Source organism: Haliotis rubra, unplaced genomic scaffold (genome assembly GCF_003918875.1).
Source record: "Haliotis rubra isolate DU_JTF1 unplaced genomic scaffold, ASM391887v1 Scf1301, whole genome shotgun sequence".
NCBI lineage: Eukaryota > Metazoa > Mollusca > Gastropoda > Lepetellida > Haliotidae > Haliotis > Haliotis rubra.
In genome coordinates this window covers 108,079-133,676 of record NW_025765228.1, presented here as the reverse complement: position 1 = coordinate 133,676, position 25,598 = coordinate 108,079, and the positions used below count along the sequence as shown (strand labels likewise).

Here is a 25,598-nt window from a genome sequence, read left to right as displayed (position 1 = left end):
CGGTGTACAGGTTAAGACGATCAAATAGCGGTGATCAGGCTAAAAAGATCAAATAGCAGTGATCAGACTAAAAAGATCAAATAGCTTTGATCAGGTTAAGACGATCAAATAGCGGTGATCAGACTAAGAAGATCAAATAAAGGTGATCAGGTCAAGACGATCAAATAGCGTGATGATCAGGCTAAGAAGAAGACCAAATAGCGGTGATCAGACTAAGAAGACCAAATAGCAGAGATCAGACTAAGAAGATCAAATAGCGATGATCAAGCTAAAAAGACCAAATACCGGTGTTCAGGTCAAGACGATCAAATAGTGGTGATTTAGACTAAAAATACCAAATAGCTGTGATCAGTCTAAGAAGATCAAATAGCGATGATCAAACTAAGAAGACCAAATACCGGTGTACAGGTTAAGACGATCAAATAGTGGTGATCAGACTAAAAATACCAAATAGCGGTGATCAGGCTAAAAATACCAAATAGCGGTGATCAGTCTAAGAAGATCAAATAGCGATGATCAAACTAAGAAGACCAAATACCGGTGTACAGGTTAAGACGATCAAATAGCGGTGATCAGACTAAGAAGACCAAATAGCGGTGATCAGACTGAGAAGATCAAATAGCGATGATCAGGCTAAGAAGACCAAATACCGGTGTTCAGGTTCAAGACGATCAAATAGCGGTGATGAGGCTAAAAAGATCAAATAGCGGTGATCAGACTAAAAAGATCAAATGACGGGGTACAGGTTAAGACGATCAAATAGTGGTGATCAGACTAAGAAGATCAAATAGCAGGTGATCAGGTCAAGACGATCAAATAGCGGTGATCAGGCTAAGAAGACCAAATAGCGGTGATCAGACTAAGAAGACCAAATAGCAGAGATCAGACTAAGAAGATCAAATAGGGATGATCAAGCTAAACAGACCAAATACCGGTGTTCAGATCAAGACGATCAAATAGTGGTGATCAGACTAAAAATACCAAATAGTGGTGATCAGGCTAAGAAGATCAAATAGCGATGATCAGACTAAGAAGACCAAATACCGGTGTTCAAGTCAAGACGATCAAATAGTGGTGATCAGGCTAAGAAGACCAAATAGCAGTGATCAGACTAAGAAGATCAAATGGCGGTGTACAGGATAAGACTATCGAATAGTGGTGATCAGACTAAAAAGACCAAATAGCGGTGATCAGACTAAGAAGATCAAATAGCGGTGTACAGGTTAAGACGATCAAATAGCGGTGATCAGACTAAAAAGATCAAATAGCTTTGATCAGGTTAAGACGATCAAATAGCGGTGATCAGACTAAGAAGATCAAATAAAGGTGATCAGGTCAAGACGATCAAATATCGATGATCAGGCTAAGAAGACCAAATAGCGATGATCAGACTAAGAAGATCAAATAGCGATGATCAAGCTAAAAAGACCAAATACCGGTGTTTAGGTCAAGACGATCAAATAGTGGTGATCAGACTAAAAATACCAAATAGCTGTGATCAGTCTAAGAAGATCAAATAGCGATGGTCAAACTAAGAAGACCAAATACCGGGGTACAGGTTAAGACTATCAAATAGCAGTGATCAGACTGAGAAGATCAAATAGCGATGATCAGGCTAAGAAGACCAAATACCGGTGTTCAGGTCAAGACGATCAAATAGTGGTGATCAGGCTAAGAAGACCAAATAGCAGTGATCAGACTAAGAAGATCAAATAGCGGTGTTCAGGTCAAGACGATCAAATAGCGGTGATCAGAATAAGAAGATCAAATAGCGGTGATCAGGTTAAGAAGATCAAATAGCGGTGATCAGACTAAGAAGATCAAATAGCGGTGATCAGACTAAGAAGATCAAATAGCGGTGATCAGACTAAGAAGATCAAATAGCGGTGATGACTAAGAGGTGACGATCAGCGGTAAGGCTAAGACCAAATACCGGTGTTCAGGTCAAGACGATCAAATAGCGGTGATCAGGCTGTGGTGATCAGACTAAGAAGACGATAAATAGCGGTGATCAGGCTAAGAAGACCAAATAGCGGTGATCAGACTCAATAATAGCGGTGATCAGACTAAAAGACCAAATAGCGACTAAGTGAAAATAAGACGACCAAATAGCTGTGATCAGGCTAAAAACACCAAATACCGATGATCAGAGCGAAGACCAATAGCGGTGAAATAAGCGAATGGATTGACTAAATAAAAGCCGAAGAAATCTGAAGCGATTGTACAATTCCGATTATATCATGAGCATGTTTGTGAATCTCTATCAAAGCGTGACCACACCAGGTCTTAATGAAGGGAAAAAGAGTGGACACCGGGTGCAAACGATATACGACAGTTATATGCAGAATCAGAATTAGCTAAGGCGCCTTAGTACTCGAGATGCCTTAGCAAAGAATGGCGTATGTAACAAAACTCGCTGACTATAACTCACGCTGTGAAAACAATGACGTGGTCATTCTCTGGGAACCCAGGGATGCTATTTTTCCAATCTCGAGCACTTTGAAGCAGATTTGAAGCATCTATCTTTGTGTTGTTTGGGTAATCCTCCTTGTTCAAGACTGGAACCAACCTCCTCTTCCTTGATCCTTAAACAATGCAAATAGTGTTTGAGGTTTGGACTTAATGAGCTTAAATGATTTGTATAGCGATCGGTATACGCATTGCAGAACTTTCTTCCAAGAATGATGATTCATGCGAGTCTTTCTGAAAGGTTGTCCAGGATTATAATATTTAAAACTTAAGTAGTGAGTGACTGAGTGCGTTTAGTTTTATGCCGCACTCATCAATATTCCAGCTATATGACATCGGTCTATAAATGATCGACAGCAAGAGCATCGATCTACACAATTCGAATACGATGACATGACTGTGTCAACCAAGTCAGCGAGCCTGACCACCCAATCTTGTTTGAAGCCTCTCACGACAAGTATGGGTTACTGAAGATCAATTCTAACCCGGATCTTCACGGGTCAAAACTTAAGTAAGGCTTTCAGAAAATATAATGGTCAACATGAGGTTGGAGAAGACAGGAAGAGGGAGAGAGAGAAAGGGAGTGATAGTGGGTGAGTGAATTTAACGGAGTCTGAGCAACACGTGCATTATAAACACAGTCATACTCGAAGGCAATTATTATTACAAGACTATATTCAATTTTTAACACAAGGTGAAGTGGGATGGGGTTTAACATCGTATGTACTTAAAAATGTTTGCTCCTAGGACAACGTTCATGCGTGTGTATGTGTGGCTGCTTGTACTAGCCCAGACTTTAGCTAGTTTCGTAGTGCTAGATCACTGAGATACAATGAACATCGATCAACACATGGAAAAACACTATTTCACTGAAACAACCACGTACACTTACCGGAACCCCAGATCCACGTTGTCGCCTCTTAAAGCAACCATAGTTAGGGGTGGTCATCGTCAACTAATGTTTTTAAACGTATCACGATTGTCTAGCTTGATGTTCATGATGTCGATCACTCGATTGTCTGGACCATAACTGATTATTAACACCCGCCTGGGTATTGTCTGAAAATCTTGAGTGCGGTGTGAACCATAAACAGATATAATAGGTCAGTACAAAATATAACATCGGGTTAGAAATCATACAGAATAATTTTATTCACGCACACGCACACGCACACACGCACACATGATCGATAACACTTTTACAGTTATCATCACATCGCTACATAACGTTTGCGGAAACACAGAAACTTTAAACTCCCTGAAATTACTTAAAGTTTGTTAAATGAAAAACATGCTCCCTTCGAAAAGAATATTGAGCATTTTATCGCACATCGAACTTTTCAGTTTCTCTGTTCAATCCACGATGGATTATCTTGATGAAATACATACCTCAATGACATACCCAACCAGGTGTATGTTGTTCAATGTCGAGGCAGTCTTAAACCTTAAGTTTACCTGTAAAATAAAGTATTAATTGCAGGGGACATCATTGTTAGTGTTAGAGATGAGGACTTCGTTCACATACGATAGTATCGCTTCGAGTGTCAGTGTTAACGTGTGTGACTTACGATACTTAGATCGCTTTGACAAATGGATATAGAGGCTGCGCTCTTCGTAGTACCTCAGCAGGAGCATTTACCATTACGTAAAGACTACAAATATGTAAAGACTCAGGTGTTAATAGTAGCTGAGGGGGGAGGCCATACTCTTCAGTAAAGACTACAATTATGTAAAGCCTCCGGTGTCAATAGTACCAGAGGGGGAGGCCGTACTTTTCAGTAAAGACTACAAATATGTAAAGACTCCGGTGTTAATAGTAGCAGAGGGGGAGGCCATACTTTTCAGTAAAGACTACAATTATGTAAAGACTCCGGTGTCAATAGTAGCTGAGGGGGAGGCCATACTTTTCAGTAAAGACTACAATTATGTTAAGACTCCGGTGTTAATAGTAGCCCATACTTTTAAGTGGGTGAGTGAATATAGTTTTACGCCGCTTTTAGCAATATTCCAGCAACATCACGGCGGGGGGACACCACAAATGGGCTTAACACATTGTACCCATGTCGGGAATCGAACCCGGGCTTTCGGCGTGACGAGTGAACGCTTTAACCACTAGGCCACCCAACCAACCAACTTATAAGTAAAGAGTACACTTATGCAAAGACTCCGGTGTTAATAGTAGCTGAGGGGGAGGCCATACTTTTCAGTAAAGAGTACACTTATGTAAAGACTCCGGTGTTAATAGTACCTCAGGGGGAGCATCAGCCTTTAAGTAAAGACTACAATTATGTAAAGGCTCCTTAAAGCTTACAGGCGTCCCCTTCTTCATTTTATGGAGCCGTGTTACGACGTAAATTGTAATAAAAACGCAAATTGTAATACTTGCAGCAAATTGTAATAAAAATTGACGTAAATTGTAATAACATTTTTAAATTGTAATTACAGTAAATCACGCGGGGGTGTTTGTTTTTCGTTGCATTTCATACATCAAATAAGCTTGTTAGGGCGATAACTCAAGAAAGAAATGATGGATTTTGTTCAAATTTGGTACCAAGGTATATTGGCGAGATTCACCGACACAAGTGAAATGGAGTGACCTTGAGATAATTTTCAAGGTCACAGCAAAAATCTGAGGGTTTTGCCAATATAAAGATTGTTAGAGCGATAACCCAAGAAAGAATTGACAAATCTTAACCAAATGACGAAAATAATATTCGTCCTGATATATAATCGATATAAACTGTCCTCTGTATCATCTCTTTTCGCAAATATCTTTTGAGGTTTTGATATGTATAAATATAAAGTAGGGTGGGGTGGGGATGGGTTTCTAACGGGTATATCAAATCAAATCAAATCAAATTAGACATTTGTATGTGCTGGCAATGTGTCTGTTTAGTTCATTGCGCCTAACAGGCAGCATGGCTGTACAATCCCCTGGGAGTTGAAAAAGTATCGGAAACTACGATTGTGTCCTAAGAACGGGGATAGTAATGTACGTAGCGCCGTGAGCAGGCAATGTGCCTGGATGTGAGCGCCATATAAGCGGACTATTACTATTACTAGATACCAAATGGGAGATCGTTTTCCATTTTCTGCAAATTTGCAAGAAACATAATACCCCAATGTTGTGATGACTAATATCTCGTTAACCACATTACCCACATGAAATTTTGGATATGACTTTGCTAATGATTCCTTCAAAATAAAATGGAAGCTGTTTTTCAAATATTGGACATCGATAATATAGTTAGTTTGACTACTTTTTCAACGCCCCTCGTAACATACTTAAAAAAGAAATGAGAACGTCTAAGGAAAAAAAAGCATTTCGATCTCTGAATACTTCTGAGCTATTTAAATACAAAAAGCAAAGGAATAAAGTAAATAATCTGAAAAGAATAGCCAAGGGAAACTTTTAATCTATTTTTGATAACTATTTATCACTTCAGTCTATTCCGTCAGGTTGTTACTACTTCATCGGGACCCATTCCCCTTCTTGTCACTGATGATTCTGGGATACCTTCAGTTTTTACAGATTTGGATAAAGCTCAAACATTAAATGAATATTTTGTATATATAATGTATAACAAATGTCATTGTAACCGAAAAGGAGGTATCTGATAAGACCTTAGCAGCAAACAAATCTACTGGACCTGATGGCATTAACATGAGAGTGTTAGAACGAATTTGTACATCTATAGCTGAACCTCTTTGTTTGTTGTATAATATATCACTGAGTGACTGTATGTCCTACATTGTAGAAAACGGGTAATGTTACTCCTATTTTGAAAGAAGGAAATGCATCCCTCCCAACTAATTACAGACCGATTAGTTTAATAGTACCTATCCTTTGGAAAATCCTTGAAAGAATAATGGTAAAGCATGTGCACGACCATTTCCATGAACATAACATTTTAAGTAAATTCCAGCCAGGTTTTACTGCTAGTCATTCTACTACATCTCAACATAGACATTTATCATAATATATGCTCAGTCCTAGATAATCACCACCTTTACTGTATGCTGTTTTGTGATATTTCAAAAGCTTTTTACAGGGCATGGCATAAAGGTTTATTGCACAAATTAGAAAATGATGGTGTACGTGGAAACGTACTTAGTTGGTTAACTAACTATCTATCTGGTCCCGGTTGTTCAATACTCGGTTATCTTAACCGCCGGTTAACTCCTAACGGCCGGTTAAATCCTTAACCGGCCGTTAGGTAACCGAACTTTAAATGTGCGTTGTTCAGAACATGGTTAGTCATGCCGTTAGCTAACGTCGCCGTCAAAGTTTAACAGTGTGGTAAACGTCACTGGTTAGCTTCCATATATCCCATAGTTCCGTTTTCTATTTACTTCCGGTTTACCAAAAATGGAAACGCATACTGTCGCCTGCACCCCAAGGAAAAAGAGAAGTCGAAATTTCTCTGCTGACGAAAAGAATGTAATCCAGCCAATGGTTGAGGCCAACTCTGTAGTTTATCATAGGCATGCGAATGTCGTAGAGTTACGAACGTTTTGTATTGGAACACAAGGTTCCAGCCGTTTGCATAATTTATATTTCAAAGACATATGATCCCAGCTCTGTGTGGGACTTACTTCAATTCCAACAACAAAAAAGACATTTTAATGAAAAACTATAGCACAGCTATAGATAAAATATGATGAATCGATGAAAATAATATTAATATTAGAAGCATGTTGTCAGTGGATAGAAAATGTATAAATATTACACACAGGTTTCGCTTAGACGGCTACAGTCTTAATGAATCTTTGAATTCCCACAAGACCTATCGCTCACTTTTCACTCCTTAAATTGTCATGACTGTATGGCCAAGTCGTGAAGATGCTATCAATATCATTTATTAATTATTTGCCAAGTCTGTCAAAAATTGTAATGTATGAACGCACATTGCCAAATCTTGTAACATCAAACATTATACATGTTGTGTAAATAATATCACAGCTTTTATCTGAAATATGCATTCAATACCAATAGAAACTTAATATGTTACTAGCACCACGTGCAATTAATCAAACTGTAATCGTACTATAGGCCCCAGGGCCAAGACTGCTGAATAAAATCGATCTATTATCCGACCTTACTTTTGACAAAAATCTCATGAATAATACTGTGCAAAATCGTCATTATCTGAACGCCTTCACAGACGCATATTCCGGAAAGATGTCTTGAAAAACATGAAGCTGCGTCTAATTTATAGATGAACATAATTTCTTCGATACTCATTAATCAGATGAACCTTCATTTAGTTCAATTCACAAGTGATTGCAGAAAATGCATAATTCTTGTTAATGACTTCACGGTCGGAAAACATATATTATATTTCATAAGTGTATTATAGAACGCTGCAACGATTCGGCACAGAAATACTATTGTGCCATAGTATTCCTTATATGAACCTATCATTGTATAACATTAGCATTCAGATATTGTTATAAAATAAGTTAAATATTCCAAATATTATCGTGTAATATGACAAGAGATAGTGTTGTGTTCGCTGTGACAAAAAGGTTTCGATATTCAAATATAACATTTAATCAAAGTGACTACGAAGTAGGCCTGCATATCACTCACAACAGAAATAGATACATAATAATGTTATGTTTATTTTCCTACACATCATTTGCGAGAGCAATGTTTATGTTAACTAAGTTTTCATCAATTAATACAGCATTTTTAAAACATGATTTGCTTCAATTAAAACATTCGAAGAATGAAAAAGAAATTAGGCCTATTGCTGAAATGATTAGTAAAAATATAATTAAAATCCATCTATGGGAAGGGATGACGGACATATTAAAACAAAATCGGATAATTACTTCGAGTATAGACTTTCAAAAATAGCATATTAATTAACAATGATATCAGTTTTTAATAAAATCACTAATAATTCTGAAACGTTGCCGATAAGCCTGGAATCGTGTTCAGATGTTTTCATAAATACACTCACACGAACGCCCAAGTGCACTTTGCGCCCTATTGGATAGTGTTTACAAAATCACGTTTCACGAAGGCCGGTATTGAAACGCCAATTACATCACTTGTATTTCATATTCACGAATCACTGCAGTCTAAGGCTGGGACGGGTACTCGGGTACTCGAATCCGGGTCGGGTACAGCTGGAATCGAGTCCTATTTCTAGGAATCGAGTATCCGGAAAGGGAGAGAGCTCTGTAATGACAAGGGCAGACAATAGCTTGTCTGTTTCATTTTTGCCGTAACACACATTTACATCATTGAGTGAGTGAGTGAGTGAGTTTAGTTTTACGCCGCACTCAGCAATATTCCAGCTATATGGCGGCGGTCTGTAAATAATCGAGTCTGGACCAGACAATCCAGTGATCAACAACATGAGCATCGATGTGCGCAATTGGGAACCGATGACATATGTCAACCAAGTCAGCGAGCCTGACCACCCGATCCCTTTAGTCGCCTCATACGACAAGGATGGGTTACTGACGATCCATATTTTAACCCGGAAATTCACGGGTTTGTACATCTTTGGTATCGTCCAATTGATGGAGCATAGTTTTAATGACTGTAATTTATCTGTGCATGAGCAGTGAGTAGTTAAGTTACAGTAGCAGCAGGAACAAAACGTTCGTTGTTATAACGAGGAGTGTAAGTAATGGTGTTACTCTTTATATTGGTTAAACAGACGTAAATTAAATGGCTTGGGGTCAGTTTTAATGTCTTATTACAAACTGTTCAAGTTTTCTACAATAATCTCTGTCAAATCGTGATTGAATATTCAGAAAGTTGACCCGAATGTATTTCTTACATTTCCGGGTACTCGATTCCGATTCGGGTACGTACATGCGGGTACTCGATTCCATTGTTTCCTACTCGTCCCAGCCCTACTGAATTCCTCATACATTTAGAATCTAATTACAACTGGTCTTTTTGGCACCAATACCAAGTGTCTAGATAAAGTGAAACGAAAGATATTGGGGGTGGAAACAACTGCTGTGCTCGAAAGACAACACCTGTTTGAAATGTAAACAAAGAAAATTTCAGACTTTACACTGTGTAGCATTTTCTCTAATTTGCAGACACCCATTTGCATGGAAAGAGCATAGTAGCAAGAAATAGGAAATTAAAAATAGATACAATACAGGAATGTGATGTGTTTACACGAAACTGTCAAGTTTCTGTGCTGCGTGACGCCATGACTGACGCAAAATCACGCAGAACGACAACGGTAATAATCGGCATTTCTGGCTTCTTCTCTATCTTAAAATGGGAGTGTATTTGGCAATTTCTCTGAGGTGAAGGTCGGTAGAATAAGAGTATACACAATCACCATATCCCGCCGATTACACTTTCAGTATCATAATGTAATCGTTCGGATATTTTTGCATGAAACTAATTTAATTATCTACATGTAGCCTTGTTCAATATCATATCATACCTGGGTATAGAGTGTACGTGTTATATTCTTTGAAAGTGTTTGCTTGAATAATATTTACAGAAGAAATTCACACATTTAGTGTAGGAAAGCATATATAAACCTTTCCACAAGTGTTAAAAGATGAAACGTAGGCATCATGTACTTGTACAACATGTATTTTAGTTCCTATGATGTGCATAGATACAGTTTCGTATGTAACTCTTCGTCAGAATAATTTCCAATATCGAAGTCCAGTCCACGATACACCCTATCATTTCCTTGCTGAACTGGCATCATGAAAGCAGTGTTAGCCATGAACGCCATTTGCGAGTTAACCACACTGTTAAAAAGTTAGCGGCGGTCCTTAGGTGTGTTAACTTAACGTCACGTTAACAGCCTGTTAAAAGTTAACAGAGTTTTGAACAACAAGATAACCCTCTGTTATTAGGTAACAGTCGGTTAAATGTACTTAACGGCTGGTTAAATGATAACCGAGTTTTGAACAAACGGGCCCTGATAGACGACAGTGTGTCTCTGTTAATGGAACATTATGAAAAACTAAATGTTACTGCAGGGGTTCCTCAAGGATCTGCCCTTGGTTAATTTGTGCTCCTTGTATATATCAATGATTTACCTGGAAATTTACAAAATATCACAATAATGTTGGCCTATGACACATCAATCGGTGTTGCGGGAAAATATGTAAAATCCATAGAAGCAACTCTCAACCATGATTTAGCCCAATTGAATAAATGGGCAGAAAAGTGGTGTGGTGTGTTCTAACGGTATATCTAGCATACTTTAAGGGCCTATTCGATTATGCTAAACCGGTTTTGGTTTCTGGAAAACCATGCACTCGTTTATGTCGAAACCTAAAACTGGGTTCTGAAACTTCGAAACCATCTCCGAGGCAGGTTTCGCAGTTTCGGTTTCGCGTTCTCTCACAAAAAACATGGCGGAAACAATCTTGGTGGCAAAATAGAGCATCAGTTTCTGTAACCAAAATAATGATAAAAAATCAACTGAGAACTAGGAAAATATTATTTAAAACCCCAGTCTATTTGAACATGACTATTTTACGTAACTTGTATACATAAAATTAATTGTAACAGTATAATTACATATACGCAAATACTTACTTCCAAAAGCATCTCATCTCTTTATTATTTGTCTCTTTGGCAATGCTGTCATTCTATTCGTTCCTCATAGTTTGTATCGATTTTGAAACCGGATGGTGAAACCATCCACTCGTTTATAAAACTAGAAATTGGTTTCACTTTGAAACCATGTATCCGAAACTAGACAATCGTTTATAACAGGAGAAACCAGTTTCAGAAAACAAAACCAGGTTCGCAATAATCGAACAGGCCCGTAGACATAGAGGGGGTGGTGGGGGTTCTAACGGTTATATCTCAAATACATGTAGAGGCGGGAGGCCTAACGGGTATGAACAACAATACAAACTTTCATGCATTTATGACCCACATTTTCGAACCTTTTATCAGTCTCTAAAAGGGAGCTGGCAATAGATTTTAACGAGCTTCGTCCTTCAACCCTGGAAACCTTTTAATATGGTTGATTAATCCTTTGTCATTTATCAAACAAAGTAGTGAGGTTGTGCTTTATTGTTATAGATTTCTAAAATATATGGACACTATTGGGACGTTGGTAACTGTCATCAGACATTATTTGACGACATTTCTCATGGTTTGAATATAGCCGACTTTATAGAAGATAAATATCAGTTTACAACACAACTGCCTAAATCTTGGTATTTTCGAAATCAGAGACGGGATATGCCGATATTTAGCTCGTTAACCTAGCATATTATGGTCACGAATATAATATTCTATTTATTAACGAAGTCTTTAATTGCGAAAATTACGCGATAATCTACTTTCCAACAAAGGCAGGCTCCCCCTCATCGTTGTATTTAGAAGGCGGCTTCTTAGAAGCAACGTGACGTCATAATATTGTTCATGATGTCATGTCACCATGACAAAGTGATATTTTACCCGGTGCATATCGCATGAAAACAAATTATGCCCGATAAATTTGCCCTCGTATGTTATAAGCATTGTTATTATCGTTCTTTGAGGTTAATGCCACCCGTTGAATTCTTTGTTGTATTTTGAGCGGTGAAACTAAATAAATGATTTCTTTGGTCTACCCATAACAATTAAGGTGTCAACTTCCACTGTATACCTTACAGAAAGAAGTTTTGACTTTACTTTGATAACGAGCACATCTGATCGATTCCTTGAAGCAAATGATGCAATTCAATATCATTTCTACATTTTATTTTAAATGCATCAATCAAATACAAGAAATGAGGAGACAGATTGACTGCTATGTGGCAAGGAATAACCAGGCGCAAGCGATTTATGATATCCTTAGCAAATGTAACTTAAAATTCCCTCTCATAAAAATACAATAATACGTAGTAATATGATGAAGAAAATAATACGAAGAAGGTTAAACTATGACAACGCAATATATGAATGTATGATCGAAACATAAATCATAATAAATCACATATGATTAAAACATTAAATAAACTTCAAATATGTCATTGCGTCAACATTGAAAATAATTCGAAAATGAAGAAAAAGAAACGTACATTTCAAAGCGTAAACAAATAATATCCTGTTATTTTGGGATATGCTATGAAGAACTTCAAAATGTAATAGAAATAAAATAAAATTATTGAAAGCTATTGTTCGTAAAATATGCCCTTGCGTCAACATCGAAAATAACTCCATAATGAAAAACAATTAACTTTTATTTTCGAAACATACACAAATAATCTCTGGCTTTTTTAAGACGTGTCACGAATAATTTCACAGCTGGTAGAATTAACATGAAATTATAGAAACCATATGCTAACGAAAAATTGAAAATTAGTAATGACAAAGCGTTTGTCACAAACATATAGCTATTACCCCCGCCACATGTCGATATCTGAATGTAGCAATTATCCTCTGTCTGACCCTGAAAATTATGTAAACGTTACCGAAACTGTCATCTGATGCCTTGATACAAAATGCGAACAAATTCCATCCATTAGGTTTGGAGATATCAAAGAATACTCGCTCTGACCTTGAAAATAATCCGAAGGTCACTGAATTCGACTGGCGTTAGACGATACTCCCAACGCATCTTGGTACTACCTTTAAGCAAAACATATTAATTCTGTCTTGTATTTTCGCACTAAAAAGTTAGACATGTGCAAAACACTTTTCACTGTGAACTTAAAATGAGCACAAGTTTCCCAATCAATTGGTGTTGGGAAGAATCCCGCCAATACACCTTGATATAAAATTGGATCAAAATCTATTAATACTTTCCTGAGTTCGCGGTTACCAAGCTTGGCATGTGCAAAACTGTTACGACTTCACTGTGACCTTGAAAAATGACCTCAAGGTCACACATTTCAAGTGGTGTCGGTAAATCTCCAATCTCCAGTCAATAATCCTTTGTACCAAATTTGAACAAAATCCATCTTTTCTTTCTCGAGTTCTTTCAGTAAACAGAATGGGGAGTCATTTGAACAAGCGATTGTAGTTTCAAATTGCTTCTACCAATCTCAAACATAGCATATTTTGTTTCCTGAAGTTTGTGATGCATTTTATTGCAGATTTTACGTTTTTTGGGAGTACCAAGCCAAGATACAAAGTCTCACAAAATGGGATCGTGAGGCTGCAACATAGCAAAACCAATTTGCTTGAGGCTGACAGATAATATTTAGAAAAATAAAACATAAAAACAGCTGCATTTGTATCATATTCTAGGTGAGGCTGACTACTATTTGAACGTCCCTCGTAGATACCCGTTAGAACACCCACCCATCTCTCCGACTCTACATGCATGCAAGTGTGTTAGATATACCCGTTAGAAAACCCACCCCACTTTATATGTATACATATCAAAACCTCAAAAGATATTTGCGAAAAGACATGATACAGAGGACAGTTTATATCGATTATATATCAGGACAAATATCATTTTCGTCATTTAGCAAAGATTTGTCAATTCATTCTTGGGTTATCGCTCTAACAATCTTTATATTGGCAAAACCCTCAGATTTTTGCTGTGACCTTGAAAATTATCTCAAGGTCACTCCATTTCACTTGTGTCGGTGAATCTCGCCAATATACCTTGGTACCAAATTTGAACAAAATCCATCATTTCTTTCTTGAGTTATCGCCCTAATAAGCTTATTTGATGTATGAAATGCAACGAAAAACAAACACCCGCGTATTTACGAGTGATTAAAACTGTTATTACAATTTACGTAAATATTTATTACATTTTACCGCAACGAAAAGTATTACAATTTACGTCAATTTTTATTACAATTTACCGCAACGAAAAGTATTACAATTTACGTCAATTTTTATTACAATTTACGTTTTTATTACAATTTACGTCAAGTTTATTACAATTTGCTGCAAGTATTACAATTTGCGTTTTTATTACAATTTACGTCGTAACAAGCCGGTTTCCTTGTAGATAGACTCTTTTCCTATTGCCCGTAACGTATGTCTTCATACCTCCACGGGGCGGTGGGGTAGCCTCATGGTTAAATCGATCGCTCATCACGTCGAAGACCCGGGTTCGATTCCCGACATGGGTGCAATGTGTGAAGCCCATTTCCTGTGTCCCCCGCCATGATATTGCTGGAATATTGCTAAAAGCGGCGTAAAACTAAACTCACTCACTCATACCTACCCCGTTAACAAGATGAGCAAAATGGCGTCGTATGTTCTCCTTTGTTTCAGCATGCTTGAGGACTTCGGACACCTGGGAAGTCCTTGCAAACCATCTGTAAAAGGTACAATTTTGTATCCCAATACACAATGCTTGGAAGAGGGGACGAAGTGGATTGGGTGGTCATGCTCATTGGCTTTGTTAATTGTGTGTAACCGTGCCCGACGGGTGGTACGTTACATAGATTGTTAATCACTACTGGGCCTGATCCAGATTGCCGTGGTGGCCAGATGGCCTCCAGAAGGAACCGTTTTATCTCCATCTTCTGTTGCACGGATTCCAGACGAAGACGATGTCACGGGTCGACCTCGTTCAAGAAGATCAGGTTCAACAACCAGATCTGAGGAGCGTTTGATCATGTCGTTCTCTTAGGGTACTTTAGATCTCATTTGTGATGTAATCCCGTGAAGATCCGGGTTAGAATTGGTCTTCAGCAACCCATTGTCCTAAGAGGCGAGTAACATGATTGGGTGGTCAGGCTCGCTGACTTGGTTAACACATGTCATCGTATTCAGTTGCATAGATCGACACCCATTCTGTTGATCTGTGGATTGTCTGGTCCTTATTTAGAGACAAATAGGTGGGATATTGCTGAGTTGGGCGCTAAACAACAAACAAACAAACAATATACTCATGAACGAACTAGATTTGTCATTTTATGTACAATTCGTGTACTGTGAGTGTCAACTCGACGGCATCTTTTTAAACAGGATGGCAGTAATGTATATCTTGGACTCATGGTCATGACAATTGTCCGATAGAGGAAGACACTGTTGACATAGAGGTTCAGACACTTTAGACTTATGTAGTAAAAGGTCTTCAACTGGGACCTCAACATAGAACAGTAGCGCAAAGACACCAACTACCTTTGATACACGGAGTGGTCAACGACAGCAACAACATCAATGTGTATTTGGTCAGTCGAACGTTTCCTTCTGGATTCTTGCGTCCACCGTTCAGCCTCCTGCTCCGAAACATTATCTTCGTCATCTGAGATAATGGTTTAAAATCAAGACGAAGGAAAAGTCAGTTTACTAAAGGATCCCTTTTAGAAAATAATAAACCTTAAGAAACTGACGGATAAAAAGAACTTTAATTTTGTCCCAGGTACTATACACTACACGCCAAAAGATACGTTACCCTCCTATCTTTATGAATTACTGAAAAACTATCAAAGATATGTTAGAAGTTATTAATTTACAAGAAAGCTTAACAACACAGCTTTATGCAAATCACGAAAAGAAATTCTCAAATGCATTCATATTTAGGTGAAATGCATCCTTTTCAGAAGAATTAAATTGTCCTATTTTCGTCGATGTCGAAATAAACCAACAACAGTGATTTAGATGTCTAAAAGTAACGTTGAAATAATATTCTGCTTTGAGACAAAGATAAACTATTTCAAGTCACCATTTTGCAACTGTTAACACAAGAAACAACTGTTGTAGAGTGTGTAAAATTGGACAATAATCATTCCTATGATTACAGTCTTTTAAAACATTTTCTGCTGATTTTCATTAGTGAAAACAAGTAAAACGTGTCTTTGGTATTGTGAAAAAGTGTTTAGGAACATCTAAAATTAGCTTTGTTAACATTTTGGCTTGCAAAGTAACATTTTTCCATTTTCTGTGTACACATAGCAATATCAATCGCCAAAACGCAGCAATAATCAAGCAGTATTTGCATCCATTTCACATGTGGAGTGTTTTTATAGGGTATGAAGATAGACTAGAATGCATGATATGATACACAAGTACGAGAAATATGCCACGATTAACAGCTGAAGAGAGAGAAAGAGCCATTGGGATGGAGCAGATGGGGTCGACATACAATACAGCTGCCAACGCCCTCGGATGCCACCGTATCACGGTTGTAAGATTTATTCAGGGCTTCAGACAGACTGGGGTCACCGTAGACAGACCAAGAATTGGACGTCAACACATCAGAACGCCAGTTGAAGACAGGTACCTCCGTCACTAAGGCGGGAGGGTAACGTTTGTTTTGGCGTTTAGTGTAGTTATTAAGTTTGTATAACGAACTAAAATGTGTTGTCCCTGTGACTTCGTTATAGCCGTAGTCTAGTTCGGTTTAGTTCGGTTTCTTTGTGAAGTGAACCTGTATCATATATTCACTTTGACATTTTTTAGGATTCCGAATGATACATTAAAAAATGACTCTCTTTCGTATCTTTCAGATCAAGTCGAAATTGTCTTTTTATATCAACAAGTCGAAACGAATACAAGTTTGGATATCATTTAGCTTCAGCTGTTGAGGGTCGGTTTGTTAGTTTATTTGGTAAAGCGTTTGATCATCACGTCGACGACCTGGGTTCGATTCCCAACAAATGAATAATGTCACCTTCGCTTATATTGGTTGAATATTGCTCACTCACGCACTCGTTTACACCGTTGGAAACTTGAAACTTACACGACAACGTGATGTCAATAGCTTGTTTATCAGTAAGAGGCTTCACTGGCTTCAGGACATACAGAACATCGTCGACAGGCCCCCTTGCGTCACCACGAGCACCGTTATAAGGCGCCATCTCATACAAATTACCTCCAGGAAGAGATAGGAAGCCTCGCTGTAAAAGCAAGAAACGCCGAAATATCAACATATTCGGGACCACGTAATATATGTCGAGTATCGGTACTAGAGAAGAAGTGTTCGTATATTCTTGTTTGTTGTTTACCCCACATAGCTATAATCCGGAGGAGATTAAAATCTGCCATTGCAAGCAAGAGCCAAGATCGACTTCAAAGATTTGTTTGTTTGTTTGTTTGTTTGTGACACGGTCTGATAATATTCCGCCTTCAAAAAATATGCATGAGACACCACGTAGCCAGTTTTGCTTAAACTTCTAGGTTTTTCTGTGTTCCTATATTGATAATCAAAATCCGCTTGTGCCCACGCTTCTTTAAAAATAAAATAAGATTACAATAAACTACTTTAAACAGGAACTCACGATTCTTACGAACTATTTTCGTGCTGGTCTCTTATTGATGCTTTCGTCGATATGAGTTTAACGAACAACGGTTATAACAAACTGACCGGTCACGTTGAGTTCGCTATAGCCGTAGGTATATTGAGCCAATTTAAACTTTATTCTGCATTAGATATTGATACAGTTACTTAGCGTCCTTACTGTATCATACCCGTGAAGATCCGGGTTAGAACTGATCTTCAGCAACCCATGCTTGTCGTAAGAGACGACTAACGGGATCGGGTGGCCAGGCTCGATGGCTTGGTTGACACATGAAATCTAATCTCGATTGCGTAGATGGATGCTCATGATATTGTCACTGGATTGTCTGCCGCCATATAGCTGGAATGATGGTGAGTGCGGCGTTAAACAACAAGCAAATGTTACTGTATGACATGACTCGTATAACACGTTACTTACAAGCTGATACCGTGGTTTGTCCTCTGATGTTGTCTGGCAGGACACCTCAATAGAAGCCATGTTAGCAACATCCAGGTACTCGTGACGCCCCTGCAGAGTGAGTGAGTGAGTGAATTAGTATATATCAAACATCACACTTGCAATACTTATAAAACATCGGTGTAACAGAATACTATGAGCTGTATGCTTCTCTCGAGGGTAATTATTTACGGTCTGATGTTCGCCTCTTTGTAGCAGTGTTACCCGAACACTGCTACAAAAAGGCGTACATCAGACCGTATTAACGAAATCCGTGCACTGTATGCGTCATATTATGACGTCATGCGATTGTAAGCGATTCAGCTTCTCGGCGGAGAGTTTTTCGTTTCCCGTGGCAGCGGATAATAATTTTTTTTCAGTTGTCACCCTTCTGGGAGGGGCGACATGGAAACTTGTTAAAGCGTCATTGACCAAGGAAATTAAAGTATTCTACATGAAGGTAAGATAACGAGTCTTGACTATTCGCAGAAACATAATCAATTTGGTGTCAATGACAAAATATAGCTGTTAAAACGCATGGGTAGATTAAACAGCAGTGATGACACCAGGTGTTCATTGAAAGGGCAAGCATGTTCTTCTCCACTGGTAACACCCGCCATTCACACAATTTACCTGAAGAAGTAAGCGCTTACAGCATAGAAGCACACAGTAATACTTCAATAACATATCCACACCATAGTAAACACATGTACAATATCAATATCATATATTCTTAGATGCTTTGCTAAACGATCAAAGGTGCCGACAGTACTTCATAAGGGGATAAAGTACACTATTTGCATGACATCACACTGTATTGGCGTCTCTACGCTATTCAACGTTCGCAATGTTTAAATACTCCATCTGGATCACAGGCAAACTGTAGCGCAAACAGGGTTGCGCAACAGTGAGGAAAATTACCAGTCTTCCTATATGCGAGGGAAACAAGCAAAGGTTGGCAACGTACTTCCCTCGCTTCGGTTCGAAAAATAGTTTCAGTGTCAAACTAAAATATCGCCACCATCAAAGGTAGACACGCAGGGTTGTACTCTCAGATTTTCAACTTCAATTTTGATAACTACTCGCCTTAAATATATTTCATGCAAAATTTCAAGCGTCAATTAACGGCATTACAAGATCATGTTCCTGTTTTTGACAGGTAAGGGCGTCGGCATTTCGAAATAACACTAGCCGTCCCGAAGTCAGTATGATGTTGCAGAGGGACGTATCAACGAAACTGCAACATTGTATCACGGCACTGTTAAACCGGATGAAATCGGACTGTTCGAGGCAACTAATGCACACATGCCTGTTACGGATAATGTTTTGGAACGCTTTGTTGGACCATTTTCCCCTAACCTTATCTCATCTTAGAAGGGGTCGGTTGTAGTCCCTGAATATATATAATTTTGATAGTAACAAATAAACCCTTTAAGGAGTCCCAGTGAGTTTTGCTTCATTGAGAGCTTTAGCATTGCAGATAGGGCTAGGCTGTAAGGAAAATAATGTGGTTCAGGGACTGTGAGACAGAGTGTGGTGGCCTAGTTGTTAAGAGTGTTCGTTCGTTACGCCGAAAACCACCCGAGGGAGAGTTCACGAACCAGAATATGGACTCTTTGAACCTAAACATTCAGTAATAATTTAAAAGCTGTAATACAAACAAACAATTTTCTCACCAACTTTACGTGCCCCTGTTTAAATAGAATGAATCAATGAAAGCGACAAAACTGTTCAATAAGCATAAAAACGTATGCACTAGGAAGCGTATTCATTATTTGGACGATGTCAAGCGTGTGTTTATAAGCATTGGTTGGTTATGACAGTAGGCGTTCGTGGAAGGGTGTGTATACTGCTCCACTTGTGTGAATGTGTGTTTCTTGAGAGAAGAACAAAACAAACTATAAGTCAAGATCCTGTTGGAAGAAAACCAACACAAATAGGAAAACGAAGAGGGTGTTTTCATACGGTCTCCCATCACATACAGATTTATGACCGTGACAGTTGATATTTGCACAAGTGTCGAATATCTTGAGCAATACCTAGTACCAGGATGTGGGTCTTTTGTGTAACAGAGGAAAGCTGCGTGTTAAGTTATGCGGATTTAAACAGCTTGTGTATAGAGGGCTATACAGTGGCCTCGGTGCGGTATGGCATACTGTAAAGGACATCTTCTCGATCTCACAATCTCGAATTCAAGACTTTTCAAAACACGAATACAAGCATCCAGTGTATATTGTGAGAACGTCCTTTACAGCGTTCTGCGTTGCCAAATTTCTAGTTCTCATTTTCGTATGTTTTTGTCATGTTTGTATCAGAAGCTGGACATCGCGATTATATTCCCTACAGTATCCCATAGTGGGAGTATTTTATTTGAACATTTATGTATTGCGCATTAAGTGGAAACTTCCTGGTTCAAAGTGTCTCTCGGTGAGCTCTTTTTAAGAGGGTTATTCATGTTAGGTTTAAGTGTTTTGGGCTGAATGGATCGTGATTCTTGAATTAATTCACTTTTTGTATAAACTGAAACACAAAAGAAAGGGAACACCTGGTATTTTGCGGTTAATTTTAAAAAAAAGTTAAGTCGCACACATGTTGCCAAAACACCACAGATATGCTTCACAGTGTTTTGCTTGGGATGTCTTAAAATCAGACTTTTGTTCAATCGCACGTGCATGTTACACGTCATCAATATATTTTACAGTCGATTGAGGTTGTTAGTGGAATATCTGTTTAAAGGCACATATCAAGTGATTGGCTTCCCGATCTTCAATCTGAATTAATACGAAGGGGTACAATGACATGTGTCAACCTAGTCAGCGAGCCTGACGACCTGATTCCGTTAGTCGCCTCGTATGACAAGCATGGGTTACTGAAGATCAATTCTATCCCAGATACTCACGGGTCGAGACTCAATGTATTGAATGAGATAGGTGATACCTCGATGTTCATGACGTCATCACGGCTGTTTTAATGTATTTTAATTGATAAAAGAGCTAACTTGGAACCCGTTGTCACGGGAAAGGTGTTGCATGTGCGAAACTGATAAAGCTATAGCACAAAACAGGAACGATAAAGGCGTCCGTCCGTTTTCGTATTTGAGACACATTTGACATATTTTCTCAGTCCTATCTGACATAATGATCGATATTTGCCGGAATCTGGTATTTCAAACGCGTTGGGAACAAAACTACAATCCCAGGCATAATCTCGGGGTCCTGTTTTATCCTGTAAATCCCTCCAACCATGAAGGTACAGAGTATAAGAACTATAAGGATAATTGCCCAAAGTCTTTCTTATTCATCGTAATTTACAACCTGCTACTTATAGGCATGGTAGCAAATAACCCTCCGACATAAATGCAAAGTACCCGTGGCCTTTTTTCCTATGTAAAGTAATGATTGTCTGTGTTAAAGAATGGTGCATTAACTTCGAAAGACATTTTCCCGTGTGCCTCGTTGTCTTGCATTGGTATTAGCAGCTTTTACTAACACTGTCCTGGGATTAAGAAGACCCGGGTTTGATTACCCCCAATGTGTGACGCCCATTTCTGGTGTGATTTTGCTTGAATATTGCTAAAAGTGGCGTAAAACTACACTCACTCACTTGCCATTACTAAAAACGAAAAAAACCCAGATCTATTGCATCGTCCTTTGTTAAAAGGTTATAACTTGGATAATACAGATAAAATAATTGGAAACATCTGGGACGGCTAACTGGGGGACAGAGTAAGTTGTTGTTTCCTGTGTCCGTTAACACAACGCTCGTGTTTGTTGAAACGGAATATCAGCTGCAAAGGTACGTGTTCAGAGTACGTACCTCCATGTTCATAACCGTATCCCTTACGATGACGGTGTTCTTGCCAACGTGTCTGACAACATACACAGGTGTGTTTTCCTTCACTGCTGAATTTCTTTCTAAGTTGAGGGTGAGATGGCCGCTTCCGGTTCGCACACTGACCACGATGGAGTGGTGGAGTCGGCAGAAGGGGACGTTTTCAGATGAGATGTCTGGATGAACGATGTGAATGATGGCCTCCATACCTAAGACAAAACGACACACGAAGATAAAGCCATGGTTTTAACATTGTATAGAACACATTTAAACTTGGAAAAGATACGTCTCGTGAAACAAGATTTTATCATTCATTTCAAAACAGATTCGTGACGTTGTACCTCACCTGAATATGTGGGACTGCGAGGTAGCCTAGTTGTTAGCTCACCTGAATATGTGGGACTGCGAGGTAGCCCAGTTGTTAGCTCACGTGAATATGTGGGACTGCGAGGTAGCCTAGTTGTTAGCTCACCTGAATATGTGGGACTGTGAGGGAGCCTAGTTGTTAGCTCACCTGAATATGTGGGACTGCGAGGTAACCTAGTTGTTAGCTCACGTGAATATGTGGGACCGTGAGGTAGCCTAGTGGTTAGCTCACCTGAACATGTGGGACTGCGGGGTAGCCTTGTTGTTAGCTCATCTGAATATGTGGGACTGCGAGGTAGCCTAGTGGTTAGCTCACCTGAATATGTGGGACTGTGAGGTAGTCTGGTGGTTAGCTCACTTGAATATGTGGGACTGCGAGGTAGCCTAGTGGTTAGCTCACCTGAATATGTGGGACTGCGGGGTAGCCTATTGGTTAGCTCACCTGGATATGTGGGACTGCGAGGTAGCCTAGTGGTTAGCTCACCTGGATATGTGGGACTGTGCGGTAGCCTAGTGGTTAGCTCACCTGGATATGTGGGACTGTGCGATAGCCTAGTGGTTAGCTCACCTGAATATGTGGGACTGGGAGGTAGCCTCCTAGTGGTTAGCTCACCTGGATATGCGGGACTGCAAGGTAGCCCAGTGGTTAGCTCACCTGAATATGTGGGACTGTGCGGTAGCCTAGTGGTTAGCTCACCTGGATATGTAGGACTGCGAGATAGCCTAGTGCTTAGCTCACCTGAATATGTGGGACTGCGAGGTAGCCTAGTTGTTAGCTCACCTGAATATGTGGGACTGCGAGGTAGCCTAGTGGTTAAGGCGTTCGCTCGTTAACAACGAAACCTCGGGTTCGATTCTCCAAATGGGTAGATGGTGTGAAACCCATTTATGGTGTCCCCAGCCGTGATATTGCTGGTATATTGATAAAAGCGGCGTATAACTAAACTCACTCACATGGATATGTAATGAAAAGATTTAAGATATCAACAATGAAGGACAATAAAAGATATTTCTCAACGTCGATTTCAAACTATATTCAGCAGATATACTGCTGGCTAACGGACCAACATGAAACAAGTAAATAAACTTGGACAATGTGCAGTTGAAAATGTAATTTGACTCTTTAATTATTGTGAGGCACCTAGTACTATACTGAGTACGAATTTATATTGAGTTTATGAATTACATGGGGAAAAGTGTTGTTTTTAATAAAAATTCTTGGTCACTGTGATACATGGACTCATAACGCTGAAACAATTGCGAAATCGATGCTCATGCGGTTGATCACTGGTTTGTCTTTCCAGACTATTTACAGACCGCTGCCATATGGCTGGAATATTGCGGTGTGCGGCATCAAACAAGGAAACAATAATGCTGGTGTCATGTCGGATAACACAATTACAATATGTGTTATTCGACATATACATATTACATACGACACGTTGTAATTACATTACGAAAATGGATGGAAAATGAAACCAAATGATGAACCAATAAGAGGATGCGGTAACCGCAACCTTTACCCCAAGATGAATCCCTACATATACTGAGAGAAACAAATAAAGGAACACAGTAAAATTCAAGCGTTCCTTTAATATTTTCTAGTTTTCACCACCAGCTTTGAATAGCGCTGTGGGAGGAAATCAGAATAAATAAAGGAACACTGCCATGAAGTGGTGTTCCCTTGTTTGTTTCCCTCTGTATATACTCTAAAAATCATCTATGTTTCAATTTACAAAATGCTAAGAAAATCGTCAATTGTTATATATATATATATCGCATAAGTATCATACATTGGCGGCCTACCTTCGGACGGTGTTACCATTGGAAGCACAAGATACACCAATAAAACCCTGAACCTATCCATGTTGACCACGTCTGTTGTAAAGTCAGATCAAGATCTCCCTGGCGTTTTGTGGTCTGCTTCACGTACAACTGAGGTTAACCCCAAATCCACTATGCGCATCAACGGGAGCGTATCCGGGTTGAGGAGCACTTCAAAGTTAAAATATTGCAAATCTATTTACACGTATTTATCTATGGTATTAATAGTTTTGACTACATGACGAAAATTACGTAGCGGGAGAACCGGTTCGCGAAAAGCCTACAGCAATATATCGTATTGTGATATATATCTTGGTACTCCCCAAAAACGCAAAATCTGCAAATAAGCATCACAAATTTCAGGAGACAAAATGTGCAAGTGAGTGAGTGAGTCATATCGGCAATATTTCATCCATATCTTAGGTATGTATTAAGAATAAATATTTAGACTATCGTATACTTTTTAATAGCCTGTCAGCGAAGGACAGTATAACGACTAGATTATCACACATTAATAAAAACTAGTTTGACTTCACTGTAAAATTTCAAAGCAACACAATATAAAATCGGGCTGTAGAAGGCAACTGAAGGTAGATCACCATGCTAGGCACCACGGGGACTTACGTTACTGTTGCTACCTGCATGATCCCGAGCTGAATATATATCATCCCCTCAGCTGTTGGCGATTTTTAAGCAATTTAGCCATAAATTAAAACTACAAACATTCTTCGATTAAAATTCTGGCAATGATCAACAAACATTGAAGGATGTTGTCTTTAGTACCCTCTTCGTAGGGCAGTTTTTTTCGCTACTTCAGCCCCCTCCGAGAGTCGGCCACTAATAATCATAGTCATGTATTCATTCGACCAAAGTTTAAAAGGAGCGTATTAATTACGGTACATGATCGATCGAGTTGAGAGAATGGTTGTTGCATGAAGTCACTAGCCATTGTCGCTCTTTGCCGTTTCCTCTGATGACTTAACCACACTTATTGTTATAGCAGCTACATATATAAAAATGTTCATCTAAAGGACATATATGTCTGCTCTCTTTGACCGTATATAGTAATATTTCAGTTACACTATGTATATCAAAAGTTTATAACTTTCCAAGGTTCATGTTCAAACTCGTGCCCCGTTGTTTGTTTATGAACAGTAAATTTCAGTTTGCACCATTCTCATGCAGTTTATACTGTTAATCTCAATCTGGATACTTGTCACCCACGTCCTCGTATCTTAGACGTGGACTTTGTGAGACAAGCAGTGGGGGTAAACCTTGTCTGTTGTCAGTAACCTGGACATTCTGTGGCTAGTTCCAATGTGACAAGATTTTCTGGAGGGTGGAAGGTGTCATACTGATTTTATGGTTGACACTCCTACTGCTGCTGAGAGATTCTACACGATAGGCCCTGTTATTACTTTGGGCCAAGGACGAAGTATGTTGCGTGTCCCACTGGTGAGGCTGGGTGACCTCGACTTTGTTAACTACTGAACATTAGATATAAATAG

General features: G+C 38.9%; 2 protein-coding genes across 2 annotated transcripts in view; both read right to left on the bottom strand.

Moving 5' to 3' along the window:
• Positions 1 to 25,598, bottom strand: part of LOC124267327 — a 129,755-nt gene that overhangs the window by 23,787 nt on the left and 80,370 nt on the right. The window lies entirely within an intron of this gene.
• Positions 15,496 to 24,224, bottom strand: LOC124267329. The gene is made up of 5 exons (XM_046702249.1): positions 24,073 to 24,224; positions 21,886 to 22,109; positions 18,052 to 18,141; positions 17,076 to 17,232; positions 15,496 to 15,638 (listed from the first exon to the last, which is right to left on the bottom strand). Exons 1-5 carry the CDS (start codon positions 24,131 to 24,133, stop codon positions 15,511 to 15,513), a joined length of 660 nt encoding a protein of 219 aa, XP_046558205.1. The 5' UTR covers positions 24,134 to 24,224; the 3' UTR covers positions 15,496 to 15,510.

Excerpts from the sequence above, each read along its gene's own strand:
- LOC124267329 (XM_046702249.1), bottom strand. The coding sequence starts at position 24,133 with ATGGATAGGTTCAGGGTTTTATTGGTGTATCTTGTGCTTCCAATGGTA. Across the intron at positions 22,110-24,072 it reads AATGGTAACACCGTCCGAAG|GTATGGAGGCCATCATTCAC; the intron begins GTAGGCCGCCAA and ends GTTTTGTCTTAG. Across the intron at positions 15,639-17,075 it reads TATTGACATCACGTTGTCGT|ATGACGAAGATAATGTTTCG; the intron begins GTAAGTTTCAAG and ends CCATTATCTCAG.